The 23,044-nt window shown below is 39.7% G+C and overlaps 1 protein-coding gene across 1 annotated transcript in view; it reads left to right on the plus strand.

Annotated features, from left to right (window-relative positions):
- The window catches only part of B3GALT1 (beta-1,3-galactosyltransferase 1), a 525,240-nt gene extending 515,727 nt beyond the window's left edge, over positions 1–9,513 (plus strand). Inside the window, exon 4 of the mRNA XM_059394113.1 lies at positions 3,969–9,513. Within this exon, the coding sequence (XP_059250096.1) occupies positions 4,198–5,178 (981 nt within the window). The 5' untranslated portion in view covers positions 3,969–4,197 and the 3' untranslated portion in view covers positions 5,179–9,513. The remainder of the gene's footprint in view (positions 1–3,968) is intronic.
- The last annotated feature ends 13,531 nt before the right edge of the window (positions 9,514–23,044 follow it).

Below are 23,044 nucleotides of genomic sequence, written 5' to 3' on the forward strand. Positions count from 1 at the left end.
AAATCATGAACTAATCTGCTGACATAATCCCATCATCGCCATTAGAAGCCATTCTTTATATCATAGTACCAATTGACTAGCAACAAATCTCCCAGAAGCTCATCTTCAGTATAAAATAAGGGCAGGATCAGTGATAATTGCTAATAGCTATAATGCTGTTGGCGGTAATATAGATGTTATTTTTGCTCTTGTTTTATACTTAAGGCTACAGAGGCACAGAAAGCCACGTGGCAAGTTCAGATTGCTCAAGGAGTAAAGCATGGACATCTTGCCCAACACTAACTTCTTCAACCAATGTACAAAAAATGATGCTTTAGAATTAAATGCAGCCTGCTGCTACCCTCTCTTCTCTTTGCTTACATTGCCATTTCTGTTCCAGAGGCATGTATTTGTTCTTCTCTGGCCACCTGAGAAATCTATTTCATTGTAAGCAAACAGGATGCTCTCTAGCACCCCTTCCCGTAGGTACACATTATCTTTGTCCGCTCTTCAGATTCTAGGCTGGTTCCTTTCCCCATTGCAGATCCTCTGTTATTATTGGTGATTGCTTGCATTTATTGGGGGCTAGGATGTAATAATAATACTGTGCTTATTTTGGTCCTCCTGTCTGAAAAAAGTAGGTAGAAAGAGTGATTCCTTCAGTGTGTGAGTGTGATTACATGCGTGTGTTTCGGGGCTTCCGAGAAAGGGAATTGCAATGTGTTTCTGAAGCCCTTCGACAGCTGCAGCTCTCCCCCCCCCTGCCCCCCCCCCCCCGCACCCAGCTTTCATGTGCTCTTGACAAGTCATCATTTTTTGATGATCAAGGATCCCCATAGGACTGGTGTCATGCAGTGTGTCATGGACCAGAATGAACTAGGCAATATGTAGGTGGCTGGGAGAGAAGCAGCGTGCATTGCGCCCTGCCACCCTGGGCTCACCCGTGCAAGAATTTGCCCATCGTCCTAACGGGCCTTAGGAAGCTCGAGATGACTACGCACTTAGTCGCTTGCTAGCTGTGTGATCTTGAGCAAGCTACTTAATATCTCTGAGTTTCCATTTTCTCAACCGTAAATGGAGACAGTACCTCTCTTATAACACCGGATGGGGTGTCCTCTATAAAATACACGGCATGGCGTGCACAGCGCATAGCTCAGTATCTGGCGTACTACAGGCTTTTTAAAATGAAACCTACAAAAAATAAATAAATAAAATAATAAAATAAAATAAGACCTGAAATAACAATGGAAGAAGTGCCATGCTCATTAGCTGACTGAGAAAGAATGCTCATTCTTCTATGAAAAGTGTTCCTAAATACATAAACCTTATGCCTGCTCTCCCCTAGTTCTCTTACATTTCTCCCTTTTTTAGGTCTTTCTAAATCGCCCAAGTACCTGTTATTTATGGAGTCCCTTCCCCCAGAAAATCACACAGAAGCGTGTCAAAGAAAACAAATTGTCACTTATTCCTCTGGGGCATAGAACTGTGGGAAAAAGAAATCCTTAATAAGGAAAAATAAATTGCTGTTGAAACCAGTGGACATGTTTTACTCCTCGGTGATGGTAAACATCCTCCCTTACACGCCTTAGATTGCAAAGATGGCGGATCAGCTCAGAACAGTTTCTGAGCACCACTCAGCACTCAGCACTCACCATATACCCCCTGCTCATCGCGAGAGCCTGAAAGCTCACCATCACCACCCTCCTCCCCGGCACCCTGTCCTCTTCCCTTCCTCCATAACTGGCAGTCTAGGCACACCCCGTGCTTCTCACTTCATGTCTTTGTATAGGTAGTTCCCTCGGCCTCAGATGTCGGGCCTTCGTCCAGATAGTTTGTACTTGTCCTTGAAGACTCAGCTTAGATAACTTTTGTATGGCGTCTTCCCCAAGGCACCTCGTCGTCTCAGTCCCGGATGGGGTGAAGGAGTACGATTCACAGCTCAGTCTATGGGAATGGCACCCCGTGGAGATGTGGTGCGCAGTCTGCATGACAGGATCTGGTCCGCCCACACCCTGCCCACCAGCCCACCTCTCCTGTGTCCTCCCGAAGCCTCGTGAGGAAATTTTCTATCTCTCTGTCTTAATCATTTACAGGAAATCTTTCCTCCTGGACCATGTGTTCCTCAAGGAGGAGTATGGGCTCTGCTTCCATGTTTCCATTACCTCACAGGCCCCCATGTGAGTACGGGCTCAAGAAGAGAGCTTGAGGGATGCCCCTTCCAGTGTGTACTTTAGGTATAGCAGCTTAGGAATAGATGACTCACAGTTTAGTAGGAAAGTTTGAAAAGTGACAAGGGCTCTAGGATGATAACGGCAGGCTTACAAGAAACAGAAACTAGCCTGGAACAATGACAGAGAAAGTCTGGCTTCTAGTGCTACCTTGAGACTCACTCACACACCTTTGGCATTCAGATCAAGCTTCTGTCTATATATTCCAAGTTGAGAAGCCCTTTTCTAAACTCTACTGCGAGCTTTTCCCTTCGTTTCGCTTGCTATTTAAAGTTTCAAAGCTTGCCACACATCACGTCGTTTTTATCAGCTATGGCGCACCTTAGAGTGGACATTTCCTTCCGGAGCCAAGGATACTGGAGCTTCTATTTAGAGAGTACTTATTATGGGTCAGATGAAGGCCTGCCTATGCCTAGAGTCATGCTGCTTGAAGCCATTCTAATATTCATTTAGTTAGAACCGTAACCACACTGAGTTATTGCTGGTCTCGTATGGATCATATATTCACAGGCAGCTCTTGGCTTCAGTGAGAGGATGTGTGTTATCTCTGCTATTGCCCATCATGTCTTTTCATTTCATTATGAATATTGTGCTTGGAAGCCTTATTTTCAATCTGCAATCCCAATTAAATTCATTCAACACAGTCTGTCCATTTAAGTGCATAGTTTTCTCTGAAGTGGACTTTGTTGAAGTTGATATCCATGATCTACCATCTTTGTCTTCTAGGGCTACTGCGTTTTGCTCTAACTGGGAAGGAAGAGACAATTTTTAACATGAATGGACTTTGTAGCCTGGCATATATTTTTTTACTGGCTATAAGAGCAGCTCAAGTTCTAGAAAGAATTAGCGTTCCAAAAGATAACTTTTTAATGTGAACCAATTAAAGCATTCTTTCCATCTTCATTGGATCTGTGGCCCCAAGCTCAGTTGTGTCTCTTATTATACTCCTGCTGTGGTTACTGACAAGTGTAACTGTATAAAAAGGATTGAAAGGGGCCAGCATAATTTCACCAAAGGAACATCAGGGTGAATTGCTGAAAACCACTAAACGTGATACCATTTAGATCAACTACAAAATGAATGCTGCCAGCTCTCTGAAAGGCCCCTTGGGTGATGGTGTCCATGCCCCAGGGTAAATGTCTTCTTCATATGAAGCCTCCTAGGAAACTGAGAATTAGGGACTAACATTCATGGGAATCAAAGTTAGGAAAAAGTGATGAAAAGTAAGGAATTATTGTAAGTCAGAGCCCAGAGAGACCGTTTGAGCAGAGATTTTCCAGATGTCATGCACACATTTTCAAATATAGAGCTAGAGAAACAAGAGGGATGTTGAGAACGGACATCAGAGTTGAGCAAGCAAACGCTTAGACTTAGAAGCATGGAAAAGAGATAGGAGGCCCTGTGTGAGCCTCTCCTGCTTGAAAGAAGACTTCAGTGTCAGAAGATATCTAACAGCAAAAAGGTCCTTTTGTGAAGAAGGGAAAGTCTTTTTTAATTAGTGATGTTCAGTGTACTTCATGTTCCTCTGGAGTCTGTAATCTAATACTCATTAATTGGGTATGAATAAACATAAATAACCTCTATCCCGTGAAGGAAAGGGAGAATGGTCATGTCAGGAAGGTTTCAGTAGTGGTGGAAATGAATGATTACGTTTACGATTTGAGTTATCATGGGTAATTCTAACACTCTTACTATGTTTATTTGAGGATGTAAAGTGACTAAATAAATCTGAATGACAACTGTACTTTATTGATTTTGCAGAGTTAAGAGGAAGATTTATGCATCATGGAACCTTCTATCAGATTTGGAAGAAAGTAAAGGGAGCGCGGAGATGCCAGACCACCACTAAGACCCATGGACAATCCCGCACTCACACTTCTCTATCGAACTTTAGGATTTATTAGTAATATGCTGCCTTTGCAAGAAGAAAACAAACTAATGCCAAGAAGGCATATTCTTCCATATTTGGAATAGACGTGCTCTCAAGACAATGGCTTCAAAGGTCTCCTGTCTCTACATTTTGACAGTTGTGTGCTGGGCCAGCGCCCTTTGGTATCTGAGTATAACTCGTCCCACTTCTTCCTACACTGGCTCCAAGCCTTTCAGCCACCTAACAGTTGCCAGGAAAAACTTTACCTTTGGCAACATAAGAACTCGACCTATAAACCCACATTCTTTTGAATTTCTTATAAATGAGCCCAACAAATGTGAGAAAAACATTCCTTTCCTTGTTATCCTCATCAGCACCACCCACAAAGAATTTGACGCCCGCCAGGCAATCCGAGAGACGTGGGGGGATGAGAACAACTTCAAAGGGATCAAGATAGCCACTCTCTTCCTCCTGGGTAAGAACGCTGATCCGGTTCTGAATCAGATGGTGGAGCAAGAGAGCCAAATCTTCCATGACATCATTGTGGAAGATTTCATTGACTCCTACCATAACCTTACCCTCAAAACATTAATGGGAATGAGATGGGTGGCGACTTTTTGTTCAAAAGCCAAGTATGTCATGAAAACAGACAGTGACATTTTTGTAAACATGGACAACCTTATTTACAAACTCCTAAAACCCTCCACCAAGCCAAGAAGAAGGTATTTTACTGGCTATGTCATCAATGGTGGGCCAATCCGGGACGTCCGCAGTAAGTGGTACATGCCCAGGGATTTGTACCCTGACAGTAACTACCCACCGTTCTGTTCGGGGACTGGCTATATCTTTTCAGCTGATGTGGCTGAACTCATTTATAAGACCTCACTCCATACAAGGCTGCTTCACCTTGAAGATGTCTATGTGGGGCTGTGTCTTCGAAAACTGGGCATACATCCTTTCCAGAACAGTGGCTTCAATCACTGGAAAATGGCCTACAGTTTGTGTAGATATCGCCGCGTCATCACCGTGCATCAGATCTCTCCAGAAGAAATGCACAGAATCTGGAATGACATGTCAAGCAAGAAACATCTCAGATGTTAGGACTTTTACTGATGTAAATACAGTTCTTTTCTTTTTTAAGAAATGGGGCCTAGGTGTTGGTGTTTTACTGGTGTCACCAGGGGAAATGAACCGGTGTAGGGGTTTTGTAAAAAGCGTTTTGCTTTCCTCTCCTAATTTCTTTCGTGGATTGCCCATTTACAAATGTTGGGCTCTGGTCATAGAAACAATCCATGAGTTAAAAGGGCCAGATTTCAGTCTCAGGTCCTGAGGCATTGCATTTGTCTCAAAAAGCAACATCCTAACGATGGCTAGAATTTACATACCATGCATCTGAGATAAAAATGTAGTTCTGGGAAACCAAGACTTGTGGTAACGTCTTCATATCACCTCTGCAAAAATAAAAGTAAGTAACACCTTTTCAGAAATAATACAGTCAGGAAGACACGCCCGGTGTCATTATTAATACTGTGTGTGCTGTTACATTGAATTTTTACATCTCTTGCCATGTAATGTCTGCAGTATTTGCCGTTCCACCAAGAAATGAACTTAGACCTGGCAGGGAGGTTGCAGCTAAATAAATGGAAATTTAAACTTGAAAATCAAATATTCAGACAACTCTGCTTACTCATCCGAGGATTAAACCTGGTCATCGGGTGGAATGTATATAAAATGCTACTTAAAAAAATAAACAAGATTTTTTTTTTTTTTTTTTTTTGGTCTTTTGAAACAAACATTATCTGGTGCCTCCAAGGAGATTTTGCCAAATGTAATCTCACCTGCTTCCCTCCAAACAGTGTTGCTAAGTGCATTTTACAGATTCTGGCTCGGGAAGGCGACATATGTAGAAGTACATTGGTAGGAGGGCAGAAAAACGATAAATTATGAGGAGACAATACAAATTTACGTATGCATTATAATTAACATAAGCAAGCTTAGCAATAGTATAAGATGCCTCTCCCACACATTTGCAAAGCCTGTGAGATAATCTTTCAATGGGTCCCAATGTTGTTGAATGCTTTAGCCCTACAGTTGATAGATGTAATATTCTAACATCAGCAACATCCAGGTACCTCTAGCAGCAATGCTGTTAGGGTCAGGAGGGGCTCTGGAAGCCCTGTGACTGAAGTTCATAGGAAACAAAGGTAGAGAAGCTTGGGATCAGTTTCTCTCGATACCATCATACGTGTTGGGTCATGTGAGCAGACATCTTAACCTTGCTGTGCTTTAATATGCTCATTTATAAAATGGATGGAAAAAACACCTACCTCACAGGTGCTGTGAGAGCAAATTGCATTTTCTAAGTATTTTGAGATCCTTAGTTTAAAAGGTGCTAATGCAATGTGTCATGCATTATGCCAAATGCTCAAATAATTAGTTACAACGATGGTCATCAGTAGTAGTAACATCATCTTAAATATAAATTCTGCCAGCATAAAGATCAAACCTGAACTATTACTGCATCTGACTCTTCTAAAACTTTGACTTTTCCCTGGATATCTTAGGTGTTTGGAGAAGCTTTGATTTCTCTATCATTTCCTCTGGTTTCGATGAGTAAGTTTTTACTTAGGTGCAATGCCTTGATTTCCCAGGGTGCTGAAAGTGAAGGCAGCTGCCTTTCTTTGGAGAGGAGCCTCTGGCTGGAAGCATATTACAATAATTGAATCACATGCTTTGCAAAATGTATTATATCCAATCGACTTAGATCTCAGGAAACATTGATCTGAATTCTCAGTAAGATCTTTGAGGGCCGGTAGAGCTAGTCCCTCTCTATCAGAAGGAGAACAGGCACCCTGCAAACCCACACATCGCACATCTTCTATTCATTAGGAAACTTCTGTTTGTTTTCATTCAAAGACAGCTCTGCAACTGAAAGAATATAACTTTTCTTTTAACCTGACCTTTCGAAGCTCCCCCTAGAAGTTGATAGCAAACAAGTAAGCAAAATGAACGCATGGAAGTCATGGCCTCTTTCTTGACAACACTGGATCTCTTATCCCCAGCCCAAAAGAATGCAATATGAGACAGGTCTTCCTGTCCTTCAATACATCCTCATCAAATAGTCAGCCGGACTGCCGAGTTTGATTGGAAAACAGCATTAGGTAGCCTGGGGAGAGATAGATCAACACAAGGTGAGCCCCTCTCTAACCCCCAACCCTCAACTGCTGTAAGTTCCAGTCATTGGAAAAATCTCATGACTTTGTACTTGGTTCACATGTCAGGCACCTAGCCGAATCGAGCTTGTGTCTTCTACTACCATCTTGCATTTACCTTATGCTCAGCCAAGCCACCTTCGTGTCAAGGAATTGCACATTATAAACATCATATATGTACATCTATGAATTGTTTTCTATGTATGTGTGTGTACATTATAAATAGAGCCCTAATCTTTAAAGGGAGCAAAAATCGGAGAATCATATGTCTTAAAGAACTATTTCCTAACTTTTTTATGCTAGGTAGTGCCCATGTGACAAACATGTAAATAGTCATCAAAGACCATATGTATATATTTTAAAGGCATTTTTTTTCTCCCCTGTATGTATAGCTAGAATCTGCTTGCTATGTACATTTTCTTCTGCATGGAGCTTGATAAGGCAAGGCCATTTGTCCAGTGTTTCAATAGCCAAAAGCATGTTTGCCCTTCATTTTTTGAATGTTCAAAAAAAAAATGTTTAAGTCAAGTGATCAGGAGAAAAAGCTCTAATTTTCTACTTTTCTTAATTTTCTGGCACTGGCCAAATTATGGTTTCAATTATTTAAGCCATTTTTAAATGTATTTTCATTTCTCTTACATAAAATGTTTCAGACAGTATTATACCAGGAGTCATTCAGACAATTTTTATAAAAACCTTCTGACTGTCCCCCTACCTGTTTTGTTCATTATGCATTGGATAACAAAAGGTATCAATATTTAGTATCTGTATTCTTACAATTTCTTTTTTAAATTTATTTTTGGAAAAAAATGTTTTATCTTTGCTGGCTAGTTTGCGTGGCTTTGAGTCTTCTTATATTGGACCAAATGCCAGTCTCAACATATAATATCATATTTTTAAATAAAGAAAATCAAAACTTGAAGATCATTTTTTGATTTGGATGAAATTCAGAAAACCCCTTTGTGTGATGATATCGGGGAAACAAACTCTTAATGGAGAAGCTAAGGAAGAAGTTTTTCGATCGAATCTCTTCTGTCAAAACACAATGGAACATTTACATAAAGCTTCTGGGATTCTTTTTCTACCTTTCCTAATACGTGGGTTTAGTCTTCTGTAAAGGTGAGGATAGTTTTTATAAGCAACCAAGTAACTTGTGAATGAAAGAAGTAATTTACTAGAAACGCTTGTTGATGATAATTGACATTTAGGTATATCGTTATATATGAATGATTGTTTATTTATGTATTTATTTGTGAGAATTGTACATACTATTTCGCCAAACGTAATCGTCTGTAAAAGTGCACTCTCCAGGTTTGTAGTACTATTTAGGGTTACATGGGTTGCCAATCAAGCTGCTAATCAGAATACTATTTTTTGTATCCATGTTATAAAACTGAAAAAATGACGAATAGATGCTGAAGATGTCTTTACATTCAGTTTCTTCACCTTCCTCTTGAAATGTAAACTGTTGATTGAAAGCACGATGCCTATGTTTAAGCCCATCTGTCATGAGGAAGATCATGGTTCCATAAAGCTGATTTTTTTTAAACCATTGGGACAAATAAACAGAAGGAGAACATGTTTTCCTCTTGGCTTCTTTTTTGAAGGAATCCCTTTGGTGGGTTGTGACCATTAAGATGAGCCCACGCCCTGTTGTTTATCACTAACCTTCTCTTCGACCTCCATGTAGGTCAGAGCTCGCATCGTCCAGACCTCATCCCAAGAGCCCGTTGCAGCTAAACACTCAACTAAGAGAGTGTTCGGTCCATAGATCACGGGCTGCTCAGGATTTAGAAAACTGGTGTCTCCCTCACCCCTTGGTGGCCTCAGGAAATTCTGTTTTAAATTCTATGGATTGAACATGTCAACAGATTCCAATTCAGAGAGCATTATACTGACAACGTGCTTGGTGAATTAGGACATATTAAATTCAAGGTGAAACTGTCTTTCTTAACACGTCACCCACATAGATCGCTTGGAATATTGCGTACTATAGTAAAAGTTTGCTCAGACTGGGGAAATGCTCTCCAGGCATTCTTTACAGCAGACAAATAGGTGTTCCTTGCTGAAGCCTGACTTTGTAAGCAAGAGACTAATAGCTATTGAAGAGACAAAAGCTCCTGGGGCGCCTGGGTGGCTCAGTCCTTAAGCATTAGCCTTTGGCTCAGGTCATGATCCCAGGGATCTAGCTCCAAGCTCAGCGGGAAGCCTGCTTCTCCTTCTCCCTCTCCCTCTCCCACTCCCCCTACTTTTGTTCCCTCTCTTGCTGTGTCTCTGTCTGTCAAAATAAATATATAAATAAATAACACCTTTAAAAGAGAGAGAGACAAAACTTCCTGTTCTTATCAACCCTGAATTAGCCTAAATAGGTCTTCACTTGGGAAATTTAACTGGATTTACTACCGCTATACCTCAGAGCTCAAGCAATTAAGTCCATCAGGTGAGCTGACATACGCGAGTTAACAAAACATATCATACATGGATTTGTATTCAGTGTGATTCTTCTAAACGACCAATATCAGAGCAACGGTGTCAATGCATGGTCTTAGACCAGGAGCATTCGTGCCAAGTGAGAACTGGTTCAAAATGCAAATTCCTGGAACCTACCAGAAACTTAGGGGTGTGGCTCTGCAATCTATTTTAACAAGCCGGTCAGGTGATTCTCCAGCACGCTCAAGTTGAAAATGCTGCTCACAGGCTGGCAAGCTACCCTCTGTAAACCACTTCTAGGACTGCTACCCCCAGGCTGAGCATGGTTTCAGGATGAACATTTGCAAAGACTCAAGAAGGGGAGACACAAACATTGAACCCTAATTAAGCAACATGGTTTCCCAACGGTAAGGATTCTGCTCTTCTCGGGGCACCTGGGTGGCTCAGTTGGTTAAGCATCTGCCTTGGACTCAGGTCATTATCCCAGAGTTCTGGATCTAGCCCTGCATTGGGCTTCCGACTCAGGGAGAGTCTGCTTCTCCTTCTCCCTCTGCTCCTCTGCCTTGCTCGTGCTCTCTCTCGCTCTATCTAAATGAAATCTTAAAAAAAAATTTCTCTTCTCAGTAGATGTGTATTGCCAAAAAAGTACTTAATTATTATTTTACTATATTTTAATTTCATTAATACAGAAACTGTGGAGATCTGTTTCTTGTTATTCAGCAAGTTTATGTATCTTCAGTTTTGCCTGTTAGCCTATAAGCTTGAAGTATTTATTATCTGGTCCTTTACAGGAAAAGTTTGCCTACCTCTGGCTTACAGAAAGAGGGAGACATCTGACAAAGGTGTTACATACAAATTTCCTCCAATTGTAAATGAGAAATCACATCACTAAAGCATACTGGAATTGTTTCTACACAGACAGGGAAATGACAATGTAGTCGTGATAATGAATTGCATTAAAAACCGACAGCTGCATATATTTAAAAAATATTTCCTTTTTCTCTCTGGGTGATTTTTAAAAATTATAAAAACTTTATTCTAATTGTAACAATTATCCAGAGCTTAATTAATATATTGCTTAAAGATGTGTGGGTATTAGACCTAAGAGGGTGGGTTTCATATAGCTTGATTATCATAATTACAAGCATTCTATTTTCTCATTTACTTAATTGATTGTCAAAGCTTTCCAGATAAATTCACACTGCTGGAAGAGAATTGAATACATTTCTGAGAGGGAAAAAAAAAAAAATGGGGCTATTTAGAAGAACGATGTGTCCCAGAAAATAATCCATGTGAGCATGAAAAATTGCCCTTGATCATATCTCCTTACCTCTTTGCTGGTTAAAATAGGCATTTTTGTGAAATGAAAAAGAAATGAATGAAAAAGTATTATTGATTCAACTACATCTATAATAATACCGGCTTCCCTGTCTGTTCGGCCAGAGATGCCTAGCACTCAAGAAAAATTTTCCATTTAGTTTTCCTTATAGAATCTATTAGTTTGGTACATTATGTCGACTATTTGTTATGCCTCTTGCAATGACCTCAGTTCTCACCTGGGGGGGAGCATGGCGTGAAAGGTGATTTATTCTCTCTCTGAGGTTTATTCCAGAGCGTTTACTCAGCAGTGGCTTCCTGCGACGGCGGGCTGGGCAGCCTTACGTGTGGGGGGTTTGTGATGAAGACAATTTTTCAGCAGAGACAGGGATGACCTCACCCAGAGTGAGGTGAGGCAGAAGAACGCATCAGAGACTTTCTCCCCTTGCAAAGCCTTAAATTTTCAGGGCCCATTCCTCTGGTCTGTTGTTGTTAAATCCTAACAGTAGCTCCATGAGGTGATGTCACTGTTATCTCAATAGACAGATTAGGAAACTGAGGCAACTGAGAATTCTGTAACTTACAGAGTGAGCCCGGGCCCTCTAGCTTTAAGGCTGTGTCCAGAACCAGGGCAGCATGCTGCCTCTGAAGGTAAGAACGGACACCCCAACTCCCACCACCCCCACCCCCTTCCCCGTTCCAGTGGAAGTCTGTGTAATTATTTCAATTTGCTTTCAGATTGGAAAAAAGCCCTTTCACTCTCTTTGAGTTATATTTACATACTTTAACCTTCACCCCTAAGTTTTTAAGTGTGTGAATTTTGACAAATGATACGTTCGCCATAATCCAGACACAGGGCAATCCCATCACCTCAAATTCTCTTGCCCCTCTCTGATCAGCCTCCTTCGCCAGCCCCTGGCAGTCACTGATCTCTTTCCAAACTTCTGTTTTTACATGAGATTTGCATTTTATTCCGTGGTCATCATATATAATGCTGAATATTTAGAAAAAGTTTCTTCCAATAATGCATGATGGCAATTTAGTACAAAGAAAAGGAAAAACCCACAAAGGAAGAAAATCGAAGACCAAAAAAAAAAGAATTTTTTTTTAATAGTTAAATAACATGAAAGTACAGATTAAAATTCCAGAATTTTAAAGTAAACCAAGTATTGATTAGATAGTATCCAAATCTAATGAATATTAATAAGAAAGTACAAGTCAAAAATCTATAACCCCCTTCACTCCGAGTCTAGCCCAGCTCAGGAAGAACTTTACAACAGACCTCCTATCCTTCAGAACTCACACACACATTTCTGTAAAGTAGAAAGAACAATCTATAAGTTCAATTATACTTTTTTCCCTCTTGGAAGCAAAGGATCCTCCAGAGAGGCATCCATCACTTGCTAGCTCGTGAAGAAGCCAAGCCCTCTCCACACTGGGGGGTGTCTCCACACTGATCTCAAGCCACAATCTATTTCTCTATTTCTGCGTCTGCCCAGGATTTCTTTCTGTGGGTCTCTTCAGTGTGTGCTAGTCCGCATCTCCTTTAGGAGAAGAGAAATTCACAACCACAGGTTTCTCTTCAAACTTTATAGACCGAAATATTGTGTTAATGCGAAAAGCGTGCCATTTGTAACAATATCCTCCTCAGTCCTGCGGGCAATTCAAGCTAGAAGCAGCACGGCTGTGGGGGCAAACAGGAGCCGGGGGAGGACCCACAGAATGAGGGACACACACACTCTAGGGCAATGCTTCCCGGGTTATAATATGCCTAGTAATTACAGGGGGAAATTGTTAACATGCAAATTAGTAGTTCAGGGTACAACCAAGGTTCTTGATTTTTTTTTTAATTTTTATTTATTTATTTGACAGACAGATCACAAGTAGGCAGAGAGGCAGGCAGAGAGAGAGGAGGAAATGGGCTCCCTAGTGAGCAGAGAGTCCAACATGGGGCTCGATCCCAGGACCCCAGGATCATGACCTGAGCTGAAGGCAGAGGCTTCAACCCACTGAGCCACCCAGGCGCCCCAAGGTTCTGGTTTTCTGATAAGCTCTCAGACAATGCTGATACTCTTTCATCAAGACCCTAGCATTCAAGGGAAGATTCTTGATAAAGATACTTGCATGCATGAAGCACCTATTATCGACCATAACAAAGGCTTGCACTTATTGCCTCTAAATCTTCACAAAAACTTGTTAAAAGGTACTAAGAATTAAGGTGAGGTTTTAGTCTCTAGTGCAGTCTTAGGTTAAAAATTCATTCTTTTGATTTCCCGTCTATATTTTTCTCTGAGACCTTATGGGAAAAGATTAAAGTCCTAGAAGAAGAAATACACCCAAGAAAAAAAGTGCAATGAGAGGCAAAACAATCTACTTAAGATATCATGCTATTATTTTTTTTTTTGTCTAAACTGTTTTTTTAAATTATGTTCAGTTAGCCACTGTATAGTTGTATCACGTGATTATTTTGTGATACAGTGTCTAATAGCCCAATAAAAGATTCTATCTTGAAAACAAGTTGGCATTCAGGGCACCTGGGTGGCTCAGATAGTTAAGCATCTGCTTTTGGCTCAGGTCATGATCCCAGGGTCCTGGGCTGGAGCCCCATGTTGGCATCTTTGTTCGGTGGGGAGCCTGCTTCTCCCTCTCCATCTGCCTTCTACCATCCCCATTCATGCTCTCTCTCTCTCTCTCTCTCTGTCTCTTTCTCTGTCTGTCTCTCACTCTCTCTTTCTCTGTGGTCTACTCCCTCTCAAATAAATTAAAAATGAAACAAAACAAAACGTTGGCACTCATAGCTTAGATCCAGGTCAAAGATAGCTTCATCTTTCCACCAATCACATACTCTTACCAAGCTTAAGGTAGGAAGACTTCATAATACATAGAGAAGAGAAGGGAAGGCTATATGGACAGGCTACAGAAGTCCTGGTACTAGATCATGGATGTAACAGGAACAGAAGGAAAGCAGCCGAGAGAGAAACACCTGTATCGACTCTCTACAAATAGTGACCCCTGCACAGGTATAAATGTGACTAATCATTGTCATAGAATATGACCATACAGATTAGTAATCTGACCTCTTGAGAAGGAACAATGAACAGGGTAAGAGAAAAGAAGCTTTTTGGCATGATATCAGAAGCTAAGTGGTCCCTCCCCAAAATAAAACCCAGTATTTATTATTGGCACCATTTTGAGGTTGAAGAATCTAAAAGCCAGAGAAATTGTCAAAAATTCATGACTGGAAGGATGGTATTCAAACACTAGGTCTTTTTACTGGAGTTCAAGTGCTTTTTTCCATTACATCCTACTGCTCTTGATACGATTCACAGTGTTGAAAACAAAAGAGAAAACTCTGGTTTTAAAGTATACATACATTTAAAGGCTTATATTACAGGGCACCTGGGTGGCTCAGTGGGTTAAAGCCTCTGCCTTCCGCTCAAGTCATGATCCCAGGGTCCTGGGATATAGCCCTACATCCGGCTCTCTGCTCAGCAGGGAGCCTGCTTCCTCCTCTCTCTCTGCCTGCCTCTCTGCCTACTTGTGATCTCTGTCAAATAAATAAATAAAATCTTTAAATAAAATAAAATAAAAAATAAAGATTTATATTAGCAATATACCTAAGGCCAAATAGGCAGTCAGTGATTGAAGTAATAAATGAGTGTAGAAGATTAGGACAAAATGAAAGAGGGGCACCTGGGTGGCTCAGTTGATTAGGCTTCTGCCTTCGGCTCAGGTCATGATCCCAGGATCCTCGGTTCAAGCCCTGGAGCAGGCTTGCTGCTTGGTGGAGAGTCTGCTTCTCCCTCTGTTCTCACTTGCTCTCTCATTCTCTCCCTTAAATAAATAAAATCTTAAAAAAAAAAAAAAAGATGCAGAATCCAGATTTGCAGTTAAAAGACCGTGCAAATACCCGGGACAACAGTCTCAAAATCTAGGCATAGGTTAAAAAAAAAAATAGGTTTAGAACAACCATCAGGATTACTTAATATTAAATGGCAAAACACAAGAACTGGATTTCTTTTAGGCAGAAACTCTCATCCAAGAATGCTTTTAACTGCCATAAGCAAGGTTGCCTACAGGATCCTCAGAGGGAGGGTTGTACCTCTACTTTGAATCTAGAAGTAACCTACATCAGATGTAGCCATAAATAAATGTTTTTCAACAAAAACACAAAGCACACTTGGCAAAGGCTTTGCACAGGCTTTCCTATTTTTAAGGCAAACGGAGGAGGAAATGACTCCAGTAACAAAGGAAGAATCAGCCATAGAGACAGTGAGAACCTTTGAAAGAGACGGTGAACAAAGAGCAGGAAGGGAACAGAACAGTTATTCAGGGTGAGGAGAAGATGAAGAGAAATCCACCTGTTTTCAGATTATGTGGACCAAAGTTACTTGGTTTTTGCTATTATGAAAAGTACCAAGCTACTTTCCATCAAATTTTCTTCTAAGTAGAGAAGTTTAAAACAGGGAGGAGTCCCCCAGAGGGAGTTGTCAAACTGTGCTTTTTCGAAAATGCTGTTTGTCCATTCACATTTTCTTGTATATCAGCTTGATTTTTCACTTGTTTTCTGTGACTTACTTCTGCTTTATAATTATACTCAGTTGGTTCTGATGTCCATACCAGAAAGGCTACATTCTTTTGCATTAAATTTTGCAGGTGTGCTATAACTGTCCAGAGACTGGACTTGCTTGGATTTCCACAGTCCTACATTAAGTAATAAGTGAAATCCCTAACATTTTCAGTGGAGAAAGAGATTGTTGGATACTGTTCTCTCCACATTAGAAGGAGGTACAAATTGAGGTAACCTAGGTTTAAAGTCCAGCTTTAAAATCAAAATCAAAATAAAAAGATTTACATTAGCTTTCTAATAAACTGTAAAATCAATTTCAGTTGAGAAAACTATCATTTTGCTTTATTACTCTTGGGTAGATGGCAGAATATTGATGAAAGCCCATGAAGACATATTCATTCATTCAACCATTAACTCAGTATATATTTCTTGAAGGCTAACCAGGAATCAGTCACAATGTTTATTACACAATGTTATTACCAAGTGTTTATACACTTTAGGAGTGGATTGTTGAATATTCTTAAAAGCTCAAGCTTCCTTGTTATTCAAAATCATAATATATTTCTTAGAATTCCTAATTCCTGAAGGTTTTAGTGGAAGCTAGTTCACTATAGAAGAACTTGTGATCCCATGATCATCAAGCCAGCATTATTTATAGCTTCGTCCATGGAATCAGCATTTTTGTTCTTTCATGAATAAACCTAATGAATTAGAAGAGCATTGGTTAGTGTCTGTTAACTAGAAAAGAAACCTAGTAATGCATATGTAGTCCTTATGTTTAAGTCTCTCAAATACTAAATCCATTCTCGTTGCAATGTAAATTGTGTCTAAGCTCCAACCTGATGTAAGAACCAGCAAATTTCACTTACATTACATGCTGATACTTCTGTTCTTCAAAACAAATGGAAGATTATACAAAACTCTGAATAGTTTTAATAATTTAAAATATATTTCTATGAAAGTAAGAGTAGATTGAATGGGGCGCCTGGGTGGCTCAGTGGGTTAAAGCCTCTGCCTTCGGCTCAGGTCATGATCTCAGGGTCCTGGGATCGAGTCCCGTATCAGGCTCTCTGCTCAGCAGGGAGCCTGCTTCCCTCTCTCTCTCTCTGCCTGCCTCTCCATCTACTTGTGATTTCTCTCTGTCAAATAAATAAATAGAATCTTTAAAAAAAAAAAAAAAGAGTAGATTGAATGATGGGCTATAGAATTTCCTGAAAAGCTTTGAGCAAGCAAACCTGTCCCAGCCCCCTATCCTGAGTCAGCAGCCATGTCCAATCTGTATTTACAGCTATGTATGGGCAACTGGATATGGTTTGAAATCTCCAGACCATTCATCAATTGCCCAGCTAGGGTGAAGGCACCTCTCACTTAACTTTATTAAACTTCACAGAAATGTTCAACAAGGGCTTGTTTAAAGTCTTCTCTCCTGGGGATGCCAGGGTGGCTCAGTGGATTAAGCCTCTGCCTTCAGCTCAGGTCATGATCTCAGGGTCCTGGGATCGAGCCCCACATCGAGCCCCGCATCGGGCTCTCTGCTTGGCAGGGAGCCTGCTCCACCCCCCTCCCCCTGCCTGCCTATCTGTCTATTTGTGATCTCTGTCTGTCAAATAAATAAATAAAATCTAAATAAAAAAAAAAGTCTTCTCTCCTGTATCAAGGTAGCTACTCTGGGGTGATCAATCTCCCTACATCACACCTCCATCTTACTCAACCTTCAAGACTCAAGTCAGCATTTGCTAATCAATATTTTTTATGGCCTTTCCATAACTCAAAAGAAGCATGCAGGTATGGGTAGACATAGTATGAGAGTTGTAGGGTTTCTCAAAATACAAAATCCTTCTCTAATGCATTTGATTATATCATATTGTCTCTCTAAATAGGAAGTTCACCAAATATAATTCTTAAGTCACAAATAGTTCCTAATGTCAGTCCCTTGTTATAAGAAGAGAATTTTCTGGGTCATTGTCCTTCATGTTTAAAGAGTAGATGAGCTCCTTTAGAATGGATCAGTATAATGATTACCAACCTTAGACTTTGCAGACATTATTTATCTTCTCTCAAAATCTGCTCCTGGTCCAATTTTGCTATCTCAATAATTGGGCCCATTAGCCCTAGTTCAATTTAGAAATCTGGGAACCAGCCTCATTTGATTCTAGTCTATGTCCTGCTCCAGACCATAGTTCCTATGAAGCCAGGCATCGTGTCTGCTTTGTCCATGTTGTATGTTCAGCACCAAAAACAGAGTCAGACAAGGAGCTCAGCAAGCACTTCCTAAATAACTAAATTAAATAAAGTTTCTGTTATCTCAAAGAAAATTCTAAGGTCTCAAACAGTTCTCAAAACAAAGTTAATTTTCCTCTTATTCTAATTTTTCTTTTCATTTTTTTCATTCTTTAATAGCAATAAGAGAAAGGTCATAAATCATAAAAATCTAAGTAGCCAAAAGACCCTTTTGTGTTCTAATTCAACAAATTTCAGTTCAGATGAATGCTCATCCACCTTTGCTTTACTTAACTCCAGATACAGGGAGCTCATTCATTCCTAAGGCTACCCACTCCCATCCTGGACGGGTCACTGGACTTCCTTTAGCTATTAGAAAATAATTATGCTTTTGTCCCTTCATCCTTTCTTTCTCCCATGAATTTCTTCCTATGACATGAAATCTTTTTTTTTTTTTTTTCAAGATTTTATTTATTTATTTGACAGAGAGAAAGCACAAATAGGCAGAGTGGTAGGCAGAGGATGAGGGAGAAGAAGGCTCCCCGCTGAGAAGAGAGCCTAACGTGGGGCTCAAACCCAGGACCCTGGAATCATGGCCTGAGCCGAAGGCAGATGCTTAACTGACTGAGCCACCCAGGTGCCTGGATAAGTAATCATTCTAACACAAATCTGATCATATTATTTCATCCCAACCCAAAGGTTCCCCAAGGCTGCAGAATGAAAGCTAAAATGCCTTTAAAAATAAGTTTATCAGATCCTGTTTTCCTCTCAAGCATTATGTCTCACTTCTTTGTGGTCTGGCCATACTCAGTACAATCTCTCTCTTGTCTGGGCTTTCCACGTTATCCTCTCTGCTTGAACCTCTCTTCCTCCTGCCATTTTTCCACCTGTCATCTGGATAATTGCTCCTAATCTCTCATCCTTAGCTCAGAAGACCATCATGCTAGAACCCTTCCCTGACACTCCTCTCCACCAACTCTGAGCTATATTCTATTTGCTTTTAAAACACTCTTTTTAAATCTAATGACCATACTTCATGGTAATTATCCACTGACTTATCTCTATCTTCCACCCAAACAGAGTTCCATGAAGGCAAGGGTTGCATCCACCTTTATTCATTTATCCAATCAGTTTTGCATTTATTTAACAAATGTTGATTGGGCACTTATTATGTACCATGCATGATTCCGACCCCTGGGAAAGTAGTAATAAACAAAACGTATAAAAAAATCCTCATCATTATACTTTTTGATTTTCCATTGTTTGTAATTCTAGAGCCAACTCCTGCAACAGTGCTGATAGTATGTGTTCCTTAACTCATTTATTAATTCAACAAATATACACTGAGCACTGCCTAGGAGTAGGGAATATACTACTGAACAAAATAAACTCAATCTTTATTCTAATAGGGCTTCTGTTACATTAAAGGAGATAAATTTCAAACTAATAATATACAAATATATATTTAAAACTGAGATTTTAGCTACTTCTCAGAGGATTATTTATTCCATACCCTGTTTTTGAAGTATCAGATCTTTATTCACTAGAGCAGGGTCAACAAAATATAAGACACCACATTTTTTTATTAATTATTTTTATTAACATATATTATTTGCCCCAGGGGTACAGGTCTGTGAATTGCCAGGTTTACACACTTCACAGCACACACCATAGCACATACTTACCCCAGTATCCATAACCCCACCACTCTCTCCCTACCCTCCCTCCCCCCAGCATCCCTCAGTTTATTTCGTGAGATAAAGAGTCTCTTATGGTTTGTCTTCCACCTGATCCTATCTTGTTTCATTTTCTTCCTTCCCTACCCCCCCAAACCCACGGCCCTGTCTCTCAAATTCCTTATATCAGGGACATCATATGATAATTGTCTTTCTCTGATTATCTTATTTCGCTCAGCATAATAACCTCTAGTTCCATCCACATCATTGCAAATGGCAAGATTTCATTTCTTTTGATGGCTGCATAATATTCCATCATACATATGACCAACCACATTTTTATAAATAAAGTTTCATTAGAACACAGCCATGCCCATTTGCTTATAAATTGTCTATGAACCATATAAGGAAATGAAAGCTATTTGATGTGGATAAAGCATGGTGAGCTGGAGATGGAATTAGAGTGAACACTGGAATGGGAGGGAGAACTAAGTCATACAAATCCCTGTAAGCCAAATTAGTTTAGACCAAAATCAAACTGAGCGGTTCTTAAATTTTACCATGTGTAAGAACTGAAAGAGAGTTTTGAAAAATAAAGATTCTAATGAAGACATTACAAGCATTTAGCAATCTGCATTTTTAGCAAGAAATCTGTTCAGGAATCTATAATATTAGTAAGAATCCCAAGAATGCCACAGACCACAGTGGGAGAGCCTTCAAAGGGCTTTAAGGAGGGCAATAACATGGCTTGGCTGAAGTTTTAACCATAGTTTGTGCAGAAAACAAACTCAGGAGAAGCAAATTTAAAACTCTTGGGGTCTTTTTTAGGGGGTGGGGTCATTTTCTCCAGTTTTCTGTTATAATCACAGACACTTTTTCTTTATTAACAAGTAATTCATATACAATAAAGTTGTTTCTTTTAAAATGTACAATTTAGGGCCTTTGGTATACTCACATAGTTGTATGTTGACCAATACTAATTTCAGAACATTTCATCACCCCCAAAAAGTGACCTATCAGCAGTCACTTTACATTCTCCTCCCTTCAGCCATTGGAAACTACTACTGTGTTTTCTATTTCTGTGGATTTACTTATTCTGGACATTTTACATAAATATAGTTATGAAGTATGTAACCTTTGGCGTTGGCAGCTTTTGCTTAGCATAATGTTTTCAAGGTTCATCTACGTTGTAGCACATATAAGAACTTCACTCTTGTGTTTGGATAAATACTCTATATTGTATGGATGTGCTACTTTTTTTTTTATATATTTTTATTTATTTGACAGACAGAGATCACAAGTAGGTGGAGAGTCAGGCAGAGAGAGAGAGAGGAGGAAGCAGGCTCCCCGCTGAGCAGAGAGCCCGATGCGGGACTCGATCCCAGGACCCTGAGATCATGACCCGAGCCGAAGGCAGCGGCTTTAACCCACTGAGCCACCCAGGCGCCTCTGGATGTGCTACTTTTGCCTGAATTTTTCATATTCTTCCCTACAATCCTTTTTAACTCCTGCAGTCTTGGTAGTGGTGTCCCTTCTTTTATTTTTGATTTTGGTAATTTGTGTCTTCTCCCTTTCTTTTTCAACCTAGATAAAGGTTCATCAATTTTATTGATCTTTACAAAGAACCAAGTTTGGCTTCATTGATTTTTCCCTATTGCTTTTATTTCCCTATTTTACTGATTTCCACCTTAGTCTGTTTCACTTCCATACGTCTGCTCATTGTTCAGTTTTGTTTGTTTCATCTCATCTTTTTTTTTTTTAAGGTTTTTTGGTTGGTTTGGTTTGGTTTTTTGGTGAGGGTTGGACTATTTATTTTAGATCCTCCTTTTCTAATATAGGCTTTTTTGTATTCTATATTTCTCTTAAATCACTACATTAGGTGTATCACATAAATTTTGACATATTTTGGTTTTGTTTGTATTTAGTTCAAAATATTTTTAATGTCCCTTTTGATTTTTCTTTGACTCCTATATCATTTAAAAGAGCATTATTTTATTTTCAAATATTTGAAGATTTTCAATATCTTTCTATTGTTGGTTTTTAATCAAACTGCATTCCTTGACAAATAGAATTTGAAAGATTTCATTTATTTTAAATCTATATAAATTCTTGTTTTATAGCCAAGTATATTGTCTATCCTGGAAAATGCTTCATGTACTCTTGAAAATAATTTCTATTTATTTCTTAGTCATAATTTCTCTATTAATACTCTCTATGTGGTGTAGTTTTTTAATGTATTTATTAGAGCTAGTTTAAAGTCTTTATCTAATAAGTTCAACATGGCTTCCTTGAAGACAGTTTCTATTGACTGTTTTGTTCCTCTAAATGGGAAATACTTTCCTGTTTCTTTGCATATTCTTTTTATGTTGAAAATTGGACATTTTAAATAATACAATTTGCCAATTCTGAATATTCAATTTCTGTCCCCTCCCTAGGTCTATTATTATTGCTGTTTGTTGTGGTAGTTGTTAACTATTTTTTTGTTTACTGACTTTTCTGGAGTAACTTTGTAAAGTCTATATTCTTTATCATGTGTGGCCATGGAAGTCTCAGTGATGTTATTGGTCAGCTAGTGATTGGATGGAGATGTCTTTAAATGCCTTGAACCAATGTGTTTTCCAGTCTTTGCAGAGGTACCGTGAAGCAAGGAGGCAGGAGCATGAGTGCACTAATGCTTCAGTGAAGTTTACAACTTCACCCTCACCTTTACTTCCCGTTTGCACAGAGCTTCCAAGTTAGCCAGAATTATGACCATCAGAACTTCTTAGGTCATTCCTGGGTATTGTGCACAGTCTGGTATGTGTGTGACCTTTTAGAATTTGAGGAAAATGCCAGAACTTTTCAAAACCTCCTATGGACATCTCAATCTCCAGGTTTTCATTTTAAGAATTTGGCCAATTTCGTATTATTCCCAACTGGTAACACTGCCTCAGGCAGCTGTAATGTTAAATAGTTGCCGCTGATTGTATTTGACAAATGCTATATGGATAGGGCTGTTTTCACAGTGAGATCTGTATCAAGTTCAATAAAGGCAAGCCCTGAAAATAGAGCCCCTCAGTGAGTTGTCTGGTCAAATAGTGACAATTCCTTGGAGCTATTCTCCTAAAGAATTGGTATTTGGGGGTACTCTGAATCCATTACATCTCTTCCATTGGCTTGTAGGCTGCTGGTTTCCATAGCTACCATAGTTGTGGGGATGTTATTTTTTTTTAAAAAATATTTTGTTTATTTATTTGACAGAGAGAAATTACAAGCAGTCGGAGGCAGGCAGAGAGAGAGAGGGGGAAGCAGGCTCCCTGCTGAGCAGAGAGCCCGATGCGGGACTCGATCCCAGGACCCTGAGATCATGACCTGAGCCGAAGGCAGCGGCTTAACCCACTGAGCCACCCAGGCGCCCTGGGGATGTTATTTTTAAAGACTACTGCAGAGCTAGGGAGAGGCGGATGGGATTGGCAAATTAAAATCCCAGACTTGTAAAGGCCCAGTTATATTTCTTAAAGAAACCCTCAGATTATTGCAAGCCTTTAGTTCATTTATAGAGT

The sequence above is a fragment of the Mustela nigripes genome, chromosome 3 (genome assembly GCF_022355385.1).
Source record: "Mustela nigripes isolate SB6536 chromosome 3, MUSNIG.SB6536, whole genome shotgun sequence".
NCBI classification, from domain to species: domain Eukaryota; kingdom Metazoa; phylum Chordata; class Mammalia; order Carnivora; family Mustelidae; genus Mustela; species Mustela nigripes.